General features: G+C 37.3%; 1 protein-coding gene across 1 annotated transcript; it reads right to left on the reverse strand.

The window, feature by feature from the left end:
- Positions 1 to 10,549: 10,549 nt before the first annotated feature.
- On the reverse strand, positions 10,550 to 18,453 carry LOC145675078 (uncharacterized). The gene is made up of 3 exons (XM_081745448.1): positions 18,260 to 18,453; positions 15,030 to 15,262; positions 10,550 to 10,873 (listed from the first exon to the last, which is right to left on the reverse strand). The coding sequence occupies exons 1-3, from the start codon at positions 18,423 to 18,425 to the stop codon at positions 10,550 to 10,552; spliced, it is 723 nt and encodes a 240-aa protein (XP_081601574.1). The 5' UTR covers positions 18,426 to 18,453.
- Between the last annotated feature and the right edge of the window lie 1,664 nt (positions 18,454 to 20,117).

A 20,117-nucleotide genomic window follows, 5' to 3' on the forward strand; every position in this document is an offset into this window, starting at 1 on the left:
ATCATTGTAACCACAGCTTGACCACACACTTTTCTCTTTTGAAAAAAGAAGACAACACCAACAATAAAGCTTTCGTTTTTCTGGGCAAGCGGTCAGCCATTCGTTGAGTATTAAATTTTTTTACACATGTTTTTGAAGCAGTAGTTATATTAAAGTCGGGCGTCGGTCTTCCTGCCGTAATAATGTTTTTCTTTTCTTCAAAGTTCCGCGAAGCAAAACTCTTCACCAATATATCACAAATCACGCACTTCTGTCCTCCGTCGACACCACTGCATTTAGGAGAGAGATCAATGTTCATTCTCCCTGCCGAACCACTAGCGAACGCAACTTCTTGGATTGCTTACCTTTGAGTACAACTCGCGGGCAAGTCTCCTTTATAAAACGTACAGCAATAATAATTGAATAGATGCACTGGAACTAACACTTATATACAAAAATGTACTATACACTAAGTATTACGCACTTAATATTATACATACAACTATAAGAATTAACCACTAAAAGCCACATATTTGGTTTAAAACATGGTTTACGATTAAACTGAATATGCAACCAGGTTCCGCAACTAAGAAGATTGCTTTTCTTCACGAAAGAAACCGAGCTAACACGATCGCATCCGATCCACCGGACGATTTCTGCTAGCCTCGCCGTAAATGACCGTGCAGTGCAGCTAGAAGATGAGCAATAGAAAAAAGCGAGAGTGTTTCATATGGTAAGGTACAACAATACAAAGCTTTCGATAAATAAGATAATTCTTATAGCAAATAAAGTAGTAATGATTGCTATAGATTTTAATTTATAATTTAAAGGTAAGCAGTGCTTACCTTGCGTATATTAAGAACACGCCACTGTCAAAAACAATCGAACATGTTTGTCTTTAAGCTTAATGAGGAATTTATATACCGAGTTTCATCTTTCTAACTTGATATGTTCGTGAGATACTGTATTTTAGGTACAAATTTTGAACCCCTTATACCCCTTAGGATTCGCCCTTTAATCAAAGTAATGTGATAAAAATCTTAGTTAGGCCAGGTCAACTCATGTACGGTACTAAAAATTATAAAAATCGGTCCAAAGCTCTAGAATGAATTAGCGAGTAAACATTATATTCATTTTTATTTGTATAGATAATTAATCATTATTGACGGTATTTATATACTTATTACATTATATTGTCTCATCTGTGAGTAGAAATAACTCATTATTTGTATTTGGAAAGACAAGGAATATCATCATTATGTATTGAATTTAGTTTTACGAATAAAGCGCGAAGTGTAACAAGCAGGCAAGCGAAAAAATCTTCACCGATACCTCCATATGACGTCACGGATAGGGAGCCAATCAGAACGCTAATCGCGAACTGGGGCTACCTGTTATTTTATATACCTTGGATATGACTTTTGCAGGAGTATACTAAAGCCTGTCTCAGACGGGACTGAAATAAGGCTGCGATTCAGGCTACAACTTGAACAGCTCAACTTCCATGCAATTTCTTTTATCCTGAGATATTGTAGAGGTCTCACACGATCCTTAAAACTAAGTAGGTTTTACCAGCAGAGCCTCTCGTGGCCGCTGTATTAAACACGAGAAACATTTGAAGAATGTTTTACGTACATGCTAAACAGCTGTCGTAATTGTAAACATTACTTCTTGAGTTGCGCAATATGAGTTCATCTGAAGATGATGATATAGCGATAGCAGTGGTATCAGCTATGTTGGTGGCACAAAAATCGAAAAAAAGGAGAAAAAACAGAAGTTGCTGGGCCAGGGAGTGGATTCTTCGCCGCAATAACGCACATGAAAGAACCGTATTTTCAATGGTAAATAGTGAAGTTCTTTCAGAAGATCCACGTTCATTCAAAAAATTTTACTGAATGAACTATTCGGATTTCCATACACTGCTGGAATTAGTAACTTCGAAAATCCAGAAAAAAGATACAAACATGAGGGAGTCTGTATCAGCTGAAGAAAGATTTGTAGATACTTGCATGAATCAGGTTAAAGAAATGTAGTCTACTTGGGGGTACAAGGAACAATCAATTTCATGCAGAATTAGTTTGCCTGAAAATAGGCTTGGTACAGTTAAAATTTAAAGCTTTTCGGAATGTTCTAGATCAGTGGTCCGCAGATGAGTATAATGGGTAAATCATGTTCTGATTAGGGTTAAGTTCCAAAGTTGGGCGTCCGTTTCCAGCAAAATTTTTAAAATTTACAGGAAAGATATGGATAACTTGATCGTTTGTGTGCTTGATAATATATAAGAGTCTCGAAAAATCCGTTTATTTGTTATATATAAGCAGTTATAAACATGGGACTATACGGCGAGCGGAGGGAACTACTTGGCGCAAGGTAACCGAACAGTTGCATTGTGGGAAAGAAACGAGCATTTATGTTATCAATATGGCGAATGTACAAGGGCAATGAACTAACAGTTTTAACATTTGTGAAGCAATACGTTGATAACGAGCAAAATCTTTTAAAAGTTTGAGAAGAGCACGGATTAATGAACCTAATAACAAATTGCAGAAAGTGTGCAAAGGAGATAATAGCGAAAAAACGTGGTCAAAGCGGACGCCCTACTTCGGAATAGATGCCTCTGATTATATATATATATATATATATATATATATATATATATATATATATATATATATATATATATATATATATATATATATATATATATATATACTTATTTTCAAATTAGAACATAACTGAAGTATTTTAGGTTAAGCTTCGGACACAATGTTTAGCAAAAGGGGTCCAGCTATTTTTTTTTCTCTCTAGGAAATGTTACAATTTCGGTATTTTCTGGTCACATTAAGCTAGTTTAGGTTAGCTTTGATTATTATTATGTTAGTGTAGAGTCCGGCATAATTTTCGGATTAACTGCTGTATCTCCGGACCAATTTTAGAAAATTTACCAGATGAATTGGAGAATATATTTTGGTTTGTGAGGAAGCGTGAGTGAAAGTCAGGTGAGGGGAATAGTTGAAATTAAGAAAATACTTGTAGTTGCTTGTTCTTTTTGATGTAAACGACACGATATGTAAAGGCGGAAGGAATTATTTGGCGGAGAGGTACACTTAGGCCTATTATGATATATAGGAAAGGCAGTGCGGAAATGGTGAACAGTTTATCGAATCTAACTTAATTTAGTATATTTTGGTACTTTTTTGGATGGCACTTACTATTTCCTCCAAAGCTGTGCAACACTAATGCTATGCATTTTATTATATATAAAGTGTTTTCCCACTATCTTTGTTTATGCGTATACCCACCTTTGGCTAACGCGCCCCTCCATCTCTCGGGCCCCCCTGCTGCGCCCCTACCCCGATTTAGTTATGTAGCATTTGTGCTTTTTAGTGGTCACCTAGCACAAGTTGCTTCGTGTTTTTAGCACTGGTCTTTATGCCATACGTCGACACTGTATTTCGAACAATAATCACTACCAAGTGAGCCAGTGTCAAAATTTAGAATTTTGGGGGAGAAATTAAATGTTCCTTTTTTCTCGAGTTTCATGTGGTTGGGTGATACAGTAGTAATGCCTAAGTTTCGAAGAAATGATAGAATCTTGCTTATTTCTATTATTATTAGGTTAGGTTATATTAGCTCTAAATCCCCATAAGCATTCCGCCAGCGGGCCGCTGTAGGCCCATCGACGTGCGAATGGCGGACGCCGCCTCCGGGCCACCTGCTCGATTACACTAATTACGCCTTCGTCCCGCCGGCGGGGTATCCGCCATAATCCCGCTGCTCCCCGCCTTTAGCCGATATCCAGCCGCTGAAATCTCCCCACGTATTTCCCCCATGTGCAAGACGTAATCGGATTTACTGCAAAGCACGGCGGATTGCTCCCAAAAATTTCTCTTCATGCCGCCTTTAATCATCTACTCTCAATTTTGGGAATGTATTGGCACTTAAGCACTGAAACCTTTATACGAATACATGGTTAAAATACAAAGATTTAACACCATTTTTATTCAAGAATTCCATTCCCATCCGGAGATTGGTGGGCTGTACAACGCAATACTTTCCAAGCATATCTGAACTACTATCTCGTAATCGTCAGTGAGAATTGTAATTTTGGAGTTGATTGTTTGCAATGAGCAAAGCTTTAGGCAGTATTTTTGACATTTTGCCAAGTAACAAATAATGTAACATGTTCTGCTGTAACCGGTCAGGAAAATAGTTTTTTTAGCCAACGAATCGTCCGACAATAGTTACATGAGTACAGTGCTTCCACCTGTTTCTCTTATATCCTAGGTCTGCAGACGTTATCAGGTTCTCTTCTGTTCATATGAAAACCAGAACAAATGACGTTCACCACGCGAAGAGTGAAGAATTGTGGGTTAATGCAAAGCAAATCCGTGCCCGCCACACGACCGTAAGCAGGAACAACCGCCACGATCAGCGTATGGTCCGAAGACTACAACCGTCGCAGTACCGCGTTCGCGGGTACCCTGACAAAACCGTCATCGGTCCGCCAGTGGTTGCAGTTACTCAACCGACTCGATGTCCCGCCTCGTTCCCGCTCGAAATCCGCTTATATACCGCCATAGTAGCGATCGGCCCGACGATGTGCGGCGACAATTGCTTATGGGGATGATTGCATCTTCCATTTCTCCTGTAAATTTTGCATTTTTTACGTCCTTTTGGACTCCTTCTGCTAATTATTTACCAGCTTCGTCTCTTAGTCTAACCTAGGAATGAGAGTAATGGGACAAAATATGCAAGATCCATACCCTTGGGTCGACGATGAAAAACTCTCATCTTGTTAATTCAAGAGGCGGCGGGAATAGGGGGCAAACACTCTAAAATTTGTCACCATATTCCTCCATAGAATGTAATTAGGTTATTAATCTAACCTAAAACAACGTAATGTAACCTAACCACATACCTTAGGTTAGTTTATACAGCAATAAAAATAGTTTTTCTTTTAATGCAGATTGTATGAAGAAATATAACCGATTTTAGGTAGTTAGTCCTTCCCCCATCGTATATGTAAATAAAATACGTAATCATATTTTTAGTCTTTAACACAGCTGCTCCTCAAGAGGCCTTTATGCCCCTGTACTCTTAGTGTGGGAGAAATATACGGTGGTGGGTGATAGCTTTAGAGGAGGAGCACTTATCAATCGTCCCCGTGCCTTGTACTTTTGCAAGGACTTGAAGAGTTTGATAGAAGGGCAACTAAGTAAAGATGAGTGAAATAGTACTCCGGCTCTCGAAAACACTTCCGCAAAGTTGCACTTTCTTCTACGGAACTCTCGCAGTCCTTGCGCAAGTATACGACAAAGGAAACCTAACCAGTTTAAAAACAGCGCAGGCCTATTTCTGTCAAAATGCGGAGTTCTCCATACATTGGGAATCAAACACAGATCTCCCGCGTCAAAGTGTGTACACTAATCGTTTAGTAACGGTACTCCCATCGAGAATGAAAGCAGGTCATGCATTTGACTTGTGTAACAGAGAAAACATCCTTCAAACAAACTTTTTACTAAAATCACTATAAACAAATCAGTCTCCATTTTCATTGTTTTTCTCTTTAGTTGGTACAAAATATGGATTAGTTCTGTTCCTGTTGATCGAAAAATGCTTCTCTTAGTACGTTCATCTCGGAAACGCCATGATGAATACCTTAAATAGAAACGAATCAAAAATGCAGAGGAAAGTAAAATTAAAGATGAAACAAGAAAACTAAGTGCTGAAGTTACGAAATTGGATGCAAAAAAGGAATAAATGGAATTATGTTACAAACAAGACGCTCTCGTAGAACAAATTCAACAACTGAAAGCAAAACAAAATTCTGCTTTAAAATGTTAATGTGAGGATTAACATGTCTCAGAATTGGTAATATCATGACTGATAGAGGGCCACGGTAGCTCAGTGGTAGAGCATTCACCTCTGATTCAAGGGGTCTTTGGTTCGATTCCAGCTTGGGCCAGGTGAACTCGTGTGCGTAGGTTTTCTTGTGGTTCTCTCGTTTGCTCCGACTTCCTTTATTCCACCATTTCTCATCATGACCGTCTTCTTTAGCCTAATCGGCAAAACCGTGGGACGTAAAACATAAAAGATTCCTTTTTTTCTTCATTTTAGGACTGATACTAATAGGTTTCAAGGAGAGTTGGCAATATATTCTTGACTGCGTGTTATATTGGTTTTTATTGTTTTTACAAACAACAACAACAACAACAAAAGTAATTTGCAATTTTAAGATATGTGATACTGTATCATTATTATTATATCATTGATAAATTTTGTGTCAATAACAATTACTCGTGTTGAACATGACAAATATGTAAATGATAATTAAAGAAGTGTGTTGGATGGGTATGTGTATGGAGGAGACCGTTAAAAAAGAGTATGATAGAACTTACCCCATATCTTTCCATTTATATTCGAGAATTTAGGTCAGGGAAAACAAGAATTTGTGTCAGGGAAGTCAATCTTCACTTTTTGTGGGAACCCTGAATTATCCACACCGGTCGGCAAGTGTTGTCAAACAATAGGGTTAGATAATTAAGAAAATACGTTTCATGTCTCCTCGTATTAGAAGTATTTTCCTTTTGTAAGGAATATGTTTTTTCTTCTTTAGATTGGCCGTTACACTACGTTTCTTGGCTACGGGTGAAGCATACACAAGTTTAATGTTTACCTCAAGAATTCCAGACAATACTATTAGCGTCATCATCCCGGAGACCTTAGCAGCAATATATGACGTGCTAGAAAAGGATTATCTGAAGGTATGTTCCATTATTATTGCAACTTTTCCATTGGTGTACTTAATAGCACAGAATCATTTTCACACATCCCTCCCCCACACAGATATACAAAGTGAGGTGTGGGCCCTTTTCCCAGGTTTTAATAAATCCAAACGATGCGCTGTTCATTTGTTACAAAGTCCGTTCAAAATAAGTATTAGGATACCATTATTTCGCCTAACCGCTGTAATAAAAACTATTTAAATTAGTTCTTTTTTTTTTTAATTAAGGGTTTCTCTTCGTTTCCCCCAACGTGTTTTCTGTATTGTGATGTCATCGAGGCATTATTCGGTATAATTACTTACCACGGAGGAGCTCTCATTTCCATAAAGAAAGTGTTTATTTCTCATGGAAAATTATTTATATTAAGGTGCCTAAGACATTACATAATTCTCTTCTCGTTTATTACGATATCTCGGAGTACAGTGTTGCAAACCATATCCAATGCAGCTTTAAGTGACAGGTTTCCTCAAAAGGATATTGTCAAAAATGGAAAGTGATGCAGTAAACCGATAATTATAGTTTATATATTAAGTATATGGACGAAAGCAGGTTCATGCCAGATTTCAGTGGATCTAAGCTAGGATGCAAGTGATCTCCTAAAATTGCGACATAATCGTTGGCAGTGATTCGTCCGCTAAGTGTGATCACAGGACCCAATGAAAACCATGATATTGCGGCCCACAGCATCACCGAGCCGCCGCCATGTTTCACAGTTGGGCGGAGACACTGCAGATCATAAGCTTCTTTGGGCGTTCTCCACACATAAACACGGCCCGTGGTTGGGAATAGGGTGAAGGATGACTCATCCGACCATATCACACGTTTCCAGTCCTCAACGGTTCAAGTTGCATGGTCGCGGCACCATTTGCGGCGTGCGAAAGCGTTATGGTCCCTGATGAGCGGTTTGGCCCGTGCAACACGACCCCGTAAGTTCATGTCATGTAATTCGCGGCGGACTGTGATTGTCGAAACAGGGTAGGGGAGGTGCTGATTGAGTTTCTCCGTCACTTGCTCCGCAGTGGCACGACGGTTCTGCGTGACAATGCGCTTTAATACCCGGCGTGACCTGTCACTCATGATTTTCTTCCGCTCACTGTTCCGCTTCCCCGATGTGGTTTTCCCGTGTGTTGTGTAGGCCGTCATCACCTTCGACACTGTCCCACGCGACACACCTAACACAGTAGCCACTGCCGTCACACTCACTCCACATAACCGCGCACCAACAATTTGCCCTCTTTGAAAATCTGAGAGGTCTCCCATTTTACACTACCTCCGTCTGCTGCAGCCACTGGACACTGCTGTTCCACTGCGCCTGGCGTAGTATGGAGACCGACCTAACACACCACCAGCAGCGGTCCGGCGCTGCGGGCGCCATGACACCACTGCCAACCCATACATCTGACGTGTTGCCAACTACAGGTGTTTCCATTTTTCTGATCACCATCTGTATATTCAGAGAACCTGTAATAGAATCCACCCGGATATATTCCGAACGGTGAAGCATTTTCAAATTGTTACTTTAAGGGCATACAGAGGATACTGTAAGGGATCACCATTGGAAGCTATGGCGTGATGATACCGTAGAAGCAGTGTTGCCAACCCAACATAAGTTGTGCCTTTCTTTGTTGAGAAAGACACAATATCATGTTTATTCCACCTGCAAAAGTAAAATGAAAGCAAACAAATAAAAGCTTGTCTCTATGTTGCAAACTAACACTGCATAGCTGGTTTGCATTTCACAGATGGAGTGACTTGATGTTGTACCATTGAAAACAGGAACTTTGTTGGGTTGACAACACTGCTTCTTCAGTGACAGGACCCTGTAGCACACAGTGGTAGTCCCTGATACTGTAAGTGAATATTTTCGATCCACTTACTTGTAATAAATTAACTGTAAAAATACCTGGTTTAAATATAGATATATATAATCTAATAGTTTTTAAATTCCAGGCCTGGATAATTATTTAGGTGCTTATATATTTATATAGTTTATAATGTTTATATAATTTGTATCTTATCTGTATATAATTTGTATCATATTTTTTTTATATAGCATTAGAGAGGTTGCCTTTTAAGATTTTCTGCTTAGATAGATACACTATTGCATTTGCTTTCATAGTCTTAGGATCGGATACGTGCTTGTTAACTGTTAGAACTTCAAGGGGGGAGGTTGGTAGCGTCGGTTTTTTCAAATTTGCAACGAACTTTTATTTATTTTAGCTGGAGATCTTTTCGTTTTTGGATGCTGCCACGTGAGAGCCGAATCGTATATACACCGAGCTGTTTCGCTTGGTAGGGGTTCTTCTGACGCTCTGGACCACATGGTTACGTTCGACCGACGGTCCTAATGTCTGTTGGATCAACCAAGTTTTTTTTAAGCTATGCTGTTCAAGGCTGGCAGGTTAGGATGGTCTCTCGGAATGACCAAGGATAGGGAATAGGTTTTTCTTTCGCAAATAACTAAAGAATAGTTTTCTGGGGAGAATTCTTTTTTGTTTAATAGGTTAATTTTAATCACGTCGATGACGTAGGGATATCTATTAAATAGGTTTTTATATTTTGAGATACGTTTTAATCTCTTGGATAGGTCTATTTAAGAATTCTAATTTCGAGCTCCAATGGTTTTGGGTTCGAGCCCCTCTGGAATGAGAACTTTGTTTATCAAGTTAAAGTTTATTGTTTTCCTTTTTGATTCCCTGATCCTAATCCTGTGTTAGTGATTATCTCTTGAAAAAGAGATAAGTTTCTGGTCTCTTTTAGAGCGAGACCTTATTTAGGGCAAGGCCTAGTTTTGGTGGCCAGTTTATTGTCTCGAAGAGAGAGACTTGGTTAGGGCAAGGTCCACAACACGGGCCAGTTTATAGTCTCATGAAAGAGACTTATTTCTTACCTTAACTTAACCTTTCACCTTGTTTTGTTATTTAGTCAGGTTTTCCTTTTCGCAGGTTCTATAGAGTTCTGGAGACCTGTGTAGATAGGGCAAGCATTTTGTACTTTGGCAACTATGTATTAGCAGACTTAATGTAATCAGACTTATCCTACCAAGATTGGTTGAAAAGTAAATGAAATTAACATTTGAAGTATCATTTAATATTCACTTACAATTACCAAGGGGAGGGGGCCCCGAGGCTCGTATGCATTTATTTATTATACTTGTAAAATACAAGCATTAGAAATAAAGTCAATATTTTGGGTGGACATCTTTTAAAAAGTTTATAAGAAATTTGTGGTCCTCGACATTCCCCCCCCCTGGTAATGTTAGGGTTAACGCTTTTGAAACGAACTGCGCCAAAAAGGTTATTCTAAATACTTTAAGCTCGTTGCACACAATGATCCGACCCAGTCGTATTATTTTAATTTTCATATTTCCCAGAAATATGAACACACACACACACACGAAAAAAGTAGCTTAAGAACTGGTAACCGTGAATGAGTGAATTTTATAATGATACAATCGAAAATGTCAAAATCGTGCCAATTTAAAATAATGATATTGTTTATGTATTAAAAACCCCATATCTTGGGCAAATTTAACGGACTGGGCCCAGGCGCTGCACACAAATACCATGCTTGATTCTTTGGATAAGTTTGCATTCAACCAAAAATGCCAAACTGCTCTATTATATTATAATGCCAGTTGATTTTTTTTATTTCCACCACACAAGATGTGTGTTCCCGTTTTGGAGCAAACGCAGTAATGTATGAAATAGGTTACAGTTTAATATTAAAAGTTACATGTAAATATGATTTTAAATCATTTTATTTTGTAACTTTAATCAGCTTTACAGTAAGTCCGGGTTATCCAAAATCTCGAATTCTCTAATATCGTCCAATATTTTATGTTTTAGTTGATATCGGAGCCTTTTGCTCCGTATATTCCGAAGAGACGATTCAACATATTTTGCAAATGCTGAAAGGCTATCGTCAGTTTTTCTCCTCTTCTCCGCGATCACCTGCAAGGCATCTGTAGCACTTTTCATCATTTCTTCTGAAGGACTTTTTGGACTTTTCCTTGGTGCCTTTCGTGACGTTGATGCAACAGGAGAATCCAACGTCCTTCCCAATTCATCGCTTTCGTTTACAACAATGGTTGTATATGGTAACATCTGCAAAGAAATTTCAAAATGTTTAGTTGGATATTCCAAATGCATATTATAATGTTAAATAAGAAAATGATCTGGATAGGAAAATTTGTTACATTTAGGTATTTCTTCTTCTAGGTACCTCAAACTAGTGATGAGTGGGAAACGATTGCCAAGCAGTTTCAAGAAAAGTGGAACTTTCCACATTGTCTGGGTGCCTTAGATGGTAAGCATGTCAATTTTCGTCCTCCCAGAAGCGAAGGGTCAACATTCCGTAACTACAAAGGCACAGACAGTATTGTATTACTAGCCGCGGTCGATGTACATATAAGTTCATATATATTGATGCCGGGAAGAATGGCAGGCAAAGTGATGGGGGAGTGTTTAAAAGTAGTTCTCTGGCTCGTGCCATAAATTACAATCTATTAGATTTCCCTCCTGATTGCGCTCTACCCGGAAGAAATAAATCAGTTCCGTATGTATTTGTCGCAGATGATGCCTTCCAGCTTCAAAAACGAATAATGAAGCCATTCCGTTTTCGGAACCTAAGTAAGGCTCAAAAAATATTCAACTACCGAGTGAGTCGAGCAAGAAGGGTTGTCGAAAATGCCTTCGGAATTTTGGCCAATAGGTTTAGAATTCTGTTGACAAAAATTAATCTAGCCCCAGAGAAAGTGGAACTAATTATTCTTGCGTGCTGCGCTTTACATAATTTTCTGCTGCAAGAAAATTCAGATGCACCAGCAGCTCAATCTGATGACGATGAAGCTCCTGGTGAGGTGCCGGATGGTAATTTTCGAGGTATAGGTCCTCAAGGTAGCAACTGTGCTACAAGAGCTGCGCTTGAAACACGCATCGAGTTTCAAGACTATTTTAAAAATGAGGGACAAGTTGAGTGGCAAGAAGAGGCGATTAAGAAGTACAATTACTGAAAGGGACTTATTCCGTAAACCCTCGCTTGTCATTGAGGAAGGTATATAGGCCCTATTTAATGGTCTATAGGTATGGTGTATATATTCCTGTCATATACTTAGATATTATTGTGATTTGTTTGAGATTATGCATTTGTTTCTGAATATAAATTTGTTTACTATATGTTGTTTACTATATGTTTGAAATTTAATCACTGGATGCTAGTTGAATTGTAAATAACTTAAATAAATGAATTTTCATTCGATAAAAGCTTTACATATTTATTTACTAGACCTTATTTTACGTGCCAAGACCAAATTTTTGGTTGCCTACAATATTGATAATGGAATATTGTATTGGAATTTTTCTGTAAATTAGGTATATTTCTGTAAAAACCTGCCTATTGCAGAGGCCCTCTGGTCAGAAATTCCGTAAAAGTTTTATGCAGTTTTTTCCGAATATAACCCCCTGACACAAAAACCACCCTCACTTCAAATGTGTGTACATCTATATAAATATATCTCCATACGCTATATAACGTATCTTATAAACAAGATAACTACCGCAATTTTCAGCAGATTCAAACCAAACTTGGCTGAAAAATTGGCTGTAACAATATCTTGGATGACTTTGTTAGCAATAATGATCGAATGAAAAGATTCAAAATAACGGCCGTTCAAAAATGCAGAATTTCCACAAAATGCACAAAAAAGATTTAAAAGGGCGGCATTTTGGAGTATTTTTCAAAGATATATACTTCTCTCTCGTGGCCCTATGTCCAAAAGGCGTATTTGGTTTACGCAGAAAGAGCCCTTCCAGTTATCGAAATTTGGATTATGTTCATTTCGCGTAACACTTTCGAAAAACTAACTTGGCTTCTTAAAATTTGCAATTCTTTCGAAAAATTGCTTATAACAGAGACTGATGATGCGTAACGAGTCGCGCCATATGAAAATTTCACAGTTTTACATTACAATGCAGAGTGGTCAAAAGTACTAGAAAACCTGGCCAAAAAGCATTTTCTGACTAAAGATTGTGACATTGAACTATAACATAATTGTATTGTATGATAATAGTCAGACAATACAAATCAACTGCTGGTAATACTGTTCTGCTTACATGTTTATGTAAAATGGACATCAAAGTTTACAATGTGTATTAAACTAGTATGCGACTTCATGCACACAGAAACAGCCTACAACATCCTCCAAATAGAATAAAAAACTATTGTCGGTATACATAAGAATGCAGTCAGTAGTATTATAAATACGAATAAGTTTCATTTGTGGTCTATACTTCTTGGTAGTACGAATGGTAAATGCATATGATTGCAATAGGTTACAAAAATAAAACTTCCGTGTGGTTATAAAAAATTCTCTGCGTGTTTCTTCCAAAAAATATCAATAATAAAATTGTCCCGTTATATAATCAATTATTTCTCTAATCACGCATGATCATTATATCGGTGTTCGAAAAATCGCGCATTTCTTCTACACGAAGTTATTCTAGATGGAAAAAAAGGGATTGGGATTGTACTTACGGACCTCATTTCATTGTTAGTGCCTCTCAAAGAATCCAAATTTGATTCTATGTTTGCTTTTGCTTTTGGGTGAATACGAGAAAAAAAATTGGTGCAGGATATAGAAGATAAGTCGAATAGCTTTTATTCGTAAAATCCTACTATTTGCCTTGCAGTACGCAGATACAGGCTTGCATTTAAACTGTCCCATTAGATACTGTTTTATGAATAGGAGCTATTCGATTTATCTCCATTATCCTACACTTTTTTTTCCTGTTCACCTAAGCCACCCAAATACAAAAAATTCAAATGTCACGGTTTCCAATGCTAATGAAAAAGGGACATTTTAATTATCCAATAAGTATAAATTAAAAAAGAATACACTTACATGGAAATTACACAAATTGTTATATGAACATACATTCTTCTCTAAATATAACTAAATAGGTAATTACCTCGTTGCAAAATTTTATACGACTTTCTTAGTGTTTTCGTACGTAGCCCAGCAGTACTAAGCAACGACCATAAGGAAAGTGTAAAAAGGATCTTCTTCAGCAAAAAATCAATGGTTGTAAGTATACGCCTTTCAGAAATTGTTTAATGATTCTGTAACGATAATTTTCATGATATGCTTTATCTTGTGCTGGCAGATTCTCCACAAAGTACTCACGTAGCCCTGGGAGTTGTTCCGCGATACGTTTGCACACAGGAGACAAAGTTAACCATCGGCTCGGAAAATGATGCAGAAAGAGATGGCTGTCTAAATCCAATACTAATTGGGTAAGAGCATAGTCGTCTCGTCGGGCCGCATACATTCTGAACCACTGAAATATATCCACAAGAAAATCTTCAATATCCCACGATAATGATTTTACTCAATCATGGAATGCATTAGAAACTGTGTGCGAGGTACAAGAACCAGTGTCGAGAAGCTTTGGTAACCCTTCACCTTGACATCAATCATTTAACATTCGCCGAAGAGACACGTTTACATTAAGTCCGGCAACTTAGATGTGTTAATCGTTTTCGCAATAGCTTGAAAAAGATCTGAAGATGTAGCGTGCCCCAAAAATATACCGTACACGTAATGAATAACAATACAATTGGTTAAAGAAAAAATATCGAATATGAATATCAAACTGTCTATCTGTTGCTGCGTTTGTAGTTTCATCTACAGCAAGACAGAAGTTACCAGAAGTTGTAACACCGTACAACAATTTTTCATGTAAATAGGGAACAAGCCCATGCGATACTGCTATTACAACTTAGTTCTATGAAGCTAAAAATCCTTATTTTTACAAGTGGAAGTAAGAATGCCAAAAAAAAAATATCGGAGGTTTCATTAAAATATAGGAATTATAGGAGGATTGGAAAGCCTGAAATGTGAATTCTTTAAGGGTCCTTAGCGTCAAATTAGGCCCCGCAAGAAGGAACGCCAAATAAATTTTTGTCTTCTTTTCACCTCTAGAATACAGTAAGTTCCTATAGAGCGCATGCGCGATTTTTCTAACACCCCATATATATTTGACCTATTTTAGAAAAATATTTCTGTAATGGTAAGCATATTTTTGAAAATCGAATACTTTTCTCTTTCCTAGGAGTACAGCTTTAAATGCATAAAGTTAATACTGAAAACTAGACGAAATGAAACACAATGAGAAAGTTTTTAATTTGTTTTCCCTGATGATGAGTGAATACTAGAGATGAATGGAGTAAGTCCTTTTGCATCATAGTATTTTCCGAACTTACGTCCTCTTCTTCAATGTGGCTGTTATCATCATCATCTGGTATAGCTATTGTCAAATTGCTTGTGCTCTTTCTTGGCATTACGTGATCCTTTAAAAACAACAATTTCTCGAAGCACCACAAGCTTGGGATGTAGTCATTGCCTGGAGCTCCACTGACCTGCATCCCTTTCATTTTCTGACACTCTGCGACAAACTGTGTACGGAGGTTACCGAATTTGTTTTTACATTCTGAAACTGAAGTAAAAAATACACTTTAAAAGATACTGCTGAATTAAATACAGGTTAACTACTAATCATGCTTTTAAGTATATATTATATAAAAAACAATGAAAATACTACTTTTGGAACACGGCAACAAAGGAAGGTAAATAAGTATTAAAAAGTTTTTTTCTAGTTACTGCCGTTGATGTGTTCCCAATACATTCTTATCAAATCCAACTTCAAAATGTCGGAATTCTGAATCTATTGTGCGAATCCTCGTCAGGAATTACTGGAGACACGATTTTTTGGTGACATGCGAAACCGCGAAAAGTATCAGTTTTGTATGAAAATGTGTACCTAAAATATATCCTTTTTAGTATTTGTTATGCCATATAACGCTCGCGATTAACCGTGAAATTATGTCGAATTAGCGAAATTTGCAACAAATCTCGATATTCCACGAAATTTACGCGAAAGTGGGAATTTTTCGACGGTTTTACGATGAATTCATTACCATTATTTCTCCCTTCTGTATACTTGACCCTCAGTAAAGGCAAAGCAACCGGTACAATGCCAAAAATCACATGTATCGATAAAGCACAAGAATTTAAAGATCATGGTTACTACGTTTTTGATGCACGTCGTTATGTGTAAATTTTGTAATATTAGACTAGCCTGAAAGCGACGCGATTCGTGTGTGAAGCAGAATGGAAGCGAACATCATAGAAAAAGATGTTCTGTTACCGAGAAAAGAATAATTTAACACCAGAAAACATTGAAACAATGCTTACATTTTATTTGTATAAGTGAACTGTGAACACTTAAGTTACTTTTTTCTATTAATGTTCTCTGTGTGCGTTTTTCCTTTCTTTCTTTACATTATGCTTTTATTCAATGAGGATGCTTAGTTATATTTTTTTTAAACTCAAAAATTGTTTAATATAGTCATGATGATTGACGAGAGGAAATTAAGGTTAAATAAAACGTAACTAATTGCAAATGCCAAAGAAAATAGTGTTCTTACATTGAATTTTTATTAACCGATTTTATCCTGCTTTACGAATATTTTTATAACGAAATTACGAATTCTTATTTACCACAAGATCGTGTCTCTAGGAATTGCATATGGATTATTCCATGTCTGTTGAACAAAGAATTGTAAAATCTCCGATTAGACGTCTTCGGATTTGTTTCAAATTCTATATCTTTCATGGTCCTCACAAAAGATACAAAACTACCGAGTTGTAGCATTTTCCCTCATTTGTGAGGAAGCTTGCACGTCTTGAAATCTGAAATTTTTTTTAAAAAATTCAACGATCGGGTGTAGCAACTTCAATGTATCCTAAACTGCTCCAGGAACCGGGTCAGATGAATCGGAGTAGAAACTTCAGAATTTTTGGCTAGTTTGCATGAGACGTCCTCGGCTTTTTCTTTACTCGAAAACACAAAACTTCATTAATTTTAAGGTTTCTCTTTTTATGCTCTTTTCTGTTCTTGGTTAGTTTAGGTATTTCCAGGCTGGGGCCATTACTTTGACACTAGGCCGGGCACTAGTTTAGTTTATTGGATACCTTAAAAATGCTTTAATAAAATACCTTAAATCAAATGACTTGGCCAAATATATAAATGATTCCAGGGGTTCACTCGAGCAGACGGTTCTACCAAATAGAAAAATTTTGGATAAAAAAAAACGGCGGTAAAAATTTTTCGTGAAGGGATGAGAATGTGAATATCAGTAATTACTATCAGTGCACAGCATATTGACATGAATTTTGAGTGCTAGTGAAAGTACTGTATGTGTAAGTGTGCCATTCCATCAACCTCGTTTACGCGTATATTCCCGTCGCTGACGCGCCTGCTTCTTTCGGACGCAACCCCTCTGCTCCTTCTCTGACCTAGCAAAAGTTTGTTCGTTTTTTATACACTGCAATTTTTGCTATACGACTACTTTGTATTTATACTGAGCCCTCCTGATTTAGCGCATGCTCTGCTAGAAGAAATACAAACTTCTAACCTAACCTGAAAATGTAACAAATGTCAAATTTTGGTGGTAATAGTATACATGAGAACCCACTGATCTGCGTTTCTTCTGTGTTCTATTACCACTTCCACATGAAATACCATAAATTTTCTACGTAGTGCTATAGTAAGAAGTATCCATGTGCACAAGACACGCGATATGCGTTAAATCCCCCCCTCCACAAACACACAGTCATAGACAAAGTACAAGGGTACTACACATGCAGATACATTCTTTTTTATTTCCGTATCAGTCGATAAGTAAATAAAAGTCGCTTTGTTACCCCCTTTGTAAGCTCGGCTTGTGTATAGCCCGCTCCCCCCAGTTCTTTGTCACCGGAACTGGAAGAGTCACTACTACTACTACTTATATCGAGAACAGAACCCAACCAACCCCTGCGGGGCTTCTAACCCGTTCGTACTACTACTACTACTACTACTACTACTACTACTACTACTATTGCTACTAACTACTACTATCGCTACTACTACTACTACTACTACTACTACTTATACTAAAGCTACCTTACCGCAAGATTTACATCTTAAATCTTTATAGCATGCAATTCCGATTCATTATGAACTTGTATGAATCGTTAGAATCACTATGATTCGTTAAAAATCACTGGGGCTATACTCAATCCGTAAGCTCGTACACACAATGAATAATCCCTAAAAGTATGAGCGTCCTGCTCCTTCGGAAACTGATGCAGCTTCAGGTATACTATATCTGAGCAATTTTCTAGGTTAGGTACTGCGGGTATCCGCTCACGTCTTTACCCACATACCACATAAAGTAAACTTGTACCGCACCGGAGGCCCCTCTCGTGTACTACACTCGATTCTAAAACCGTTTCCTAAAATTGCACGAAGGCCACACAACACTGATGACAATTAACTTTGTTTCTTTTTTAAAACATATTACAATATAGTTTGGTATACAAATTCTACAATATACTTTATTGTCGATTATTTTTCATCTTTTAAAAGATGTAATTAATTTGTTCATACCTGTAGTGTTCGGACGAACACTCCTTACTTCACTGCACACCTTCTGTAAAGCTTCAATTCTTGCAGTTTTTTTATAATACAAATCATGCTTTGTGTTGTACAATAAATCATATTTTTCATATGATTCGATTAATGCGATAGAGGCTTCCCTTGTCCATGTAGCCATGTTTTTTGAAATGAGAGCAAGAAATAAAGTTGAATGTCGTCAGGCGCTACCCTTTTCTGATTGGTAGTTGTATGGAAGTCCAGAAGCAAATAGGAACTGCTTCTATTTCTTCCAAGTCAGGATCCAAATAGAGACAGTAGAAAATTTCAACCTGAACTAAGGGCAAGTTACCTCTCACACGATCGTTAAGTAAGGTCATGCGTGAATCGCAGCCTTACTTCAGTCCCGTCTGAGACAGGCTTAAGTGTTTGCGTTACCTAAATTTTATGGATATGTTTATATTGATGGCATTTTGAGTGAAAATCATATTTGGTATTAAAGTACAAGTTCAGTGGTACATTTTGATAATTATTTATTTGCAGAATTGATTTATAATTTATATATGAGAATATTTATATGTAGTTAGGCCTATTTAGTAAGCCAAATACTATATGGAAAGTTCTTGTTGAAACATCTACTACAGCACGCATAAAAGATTTTGTACATGTAACACGTAGAAAGGACAATTATATGTAATGCGTTAAGCGAAATCACGAAGACAAGCTAACAATTACCCTTTATGTGTATTTCTTTCGTAATCAAGCCTGACTTTGTTCATGCTTATTGTATTACTAGATTTATAAATCGAGATTAATTAGAAATATAACAAATTCAAAATATAAATTTGTTTTGCATTTGTGTGAGCTGAAACTTACTTAATTCAACATAACCTAATGTGAGCTAATCTGATCAAACTCAACTTAAATTAACCTGATGAAGCTTAATCAAATTTGACCTAAATGTCAAGTCTTTACTTTAGGCAAGGGAGTGACAATAAGCAATGAATCTGAACCGGTTCCCGCAATTATAGTTACAGTTCCCAATGAGGAAAGACAGAAAACAACGTGCCCTGGGGGTCTAACCCGCCTTCACTCGCTGACGCTCGCTCGGTAATAATATGTACTAACAGTATATCACTGCCTCGCCCAAAGTAAAGAGTTACCATCTAAATACAACCTAAGGTACTCTAAGCTACTTTTAAAATACTATTGGGTTACCAATAATAGCTACATTTTTATGTATATTTTCTTCATAAACTCTTAGTAGAAAGTGAACTCAAATGTAATGAAAATGTCGGTAGATCACCAACTAATACCTTTCTTTCTTTGAAATCTTTGAGTTTATCGTCCCACGATTATGTCCTTTAGGCTAAAGGAGACGATCATTAAAGCAAGCAAATGATGATGGAATTAGAAAGTAGGAGGAAACGGGATTACCCCGAGAAAACCCACGGACATGATATTGGCCACTTTCTTGGCTGAGGATCGAACCATAGACCCATGCAACAGAGGTAAGCGGTCTACCACTGAGCCACCTTGAAATCCACCAACTAATATCATTATCTAATATTGCGTTGAGAACGTCTAAATCACTTTGACTTTTATTATGCAAAATCACAGATGTAATTTAACAGTGCAGTTAACACAAGAATAAGAATGGATATGGCGTACTTACAAAGAACACTTACGTCAACAAGGAATAAGATTCTAACATAACATGGAACATTGCATGACAAATCAAGATTTCGAAAAGTCAGTACCCAAGAACCTGGCAAACGAACAGAAAGGCCAGAGAATAGTACCATCCTTGGACCAATTGATGCATTACCCACATGACTTGATATTATGAAAGTTAGCCTGACGGACCTGAGAT

The sequence above is a fragment of the Thermobia domestica genome, chromosome 18 (genome assembly GCF_964235325.1).
Source record: "Thermobia domestica chromosome 18, izTheDome1.hap1.1, whole genome shotgun sequence".
In the NCBI taxonomy this organism is placed as follows: domain Eukaryota; kingdom Metazoa; phylum Arthropoda; class Insecta; order Zygentoma; family Lepismatidae; genus Thermobia; species Thermobia domestica.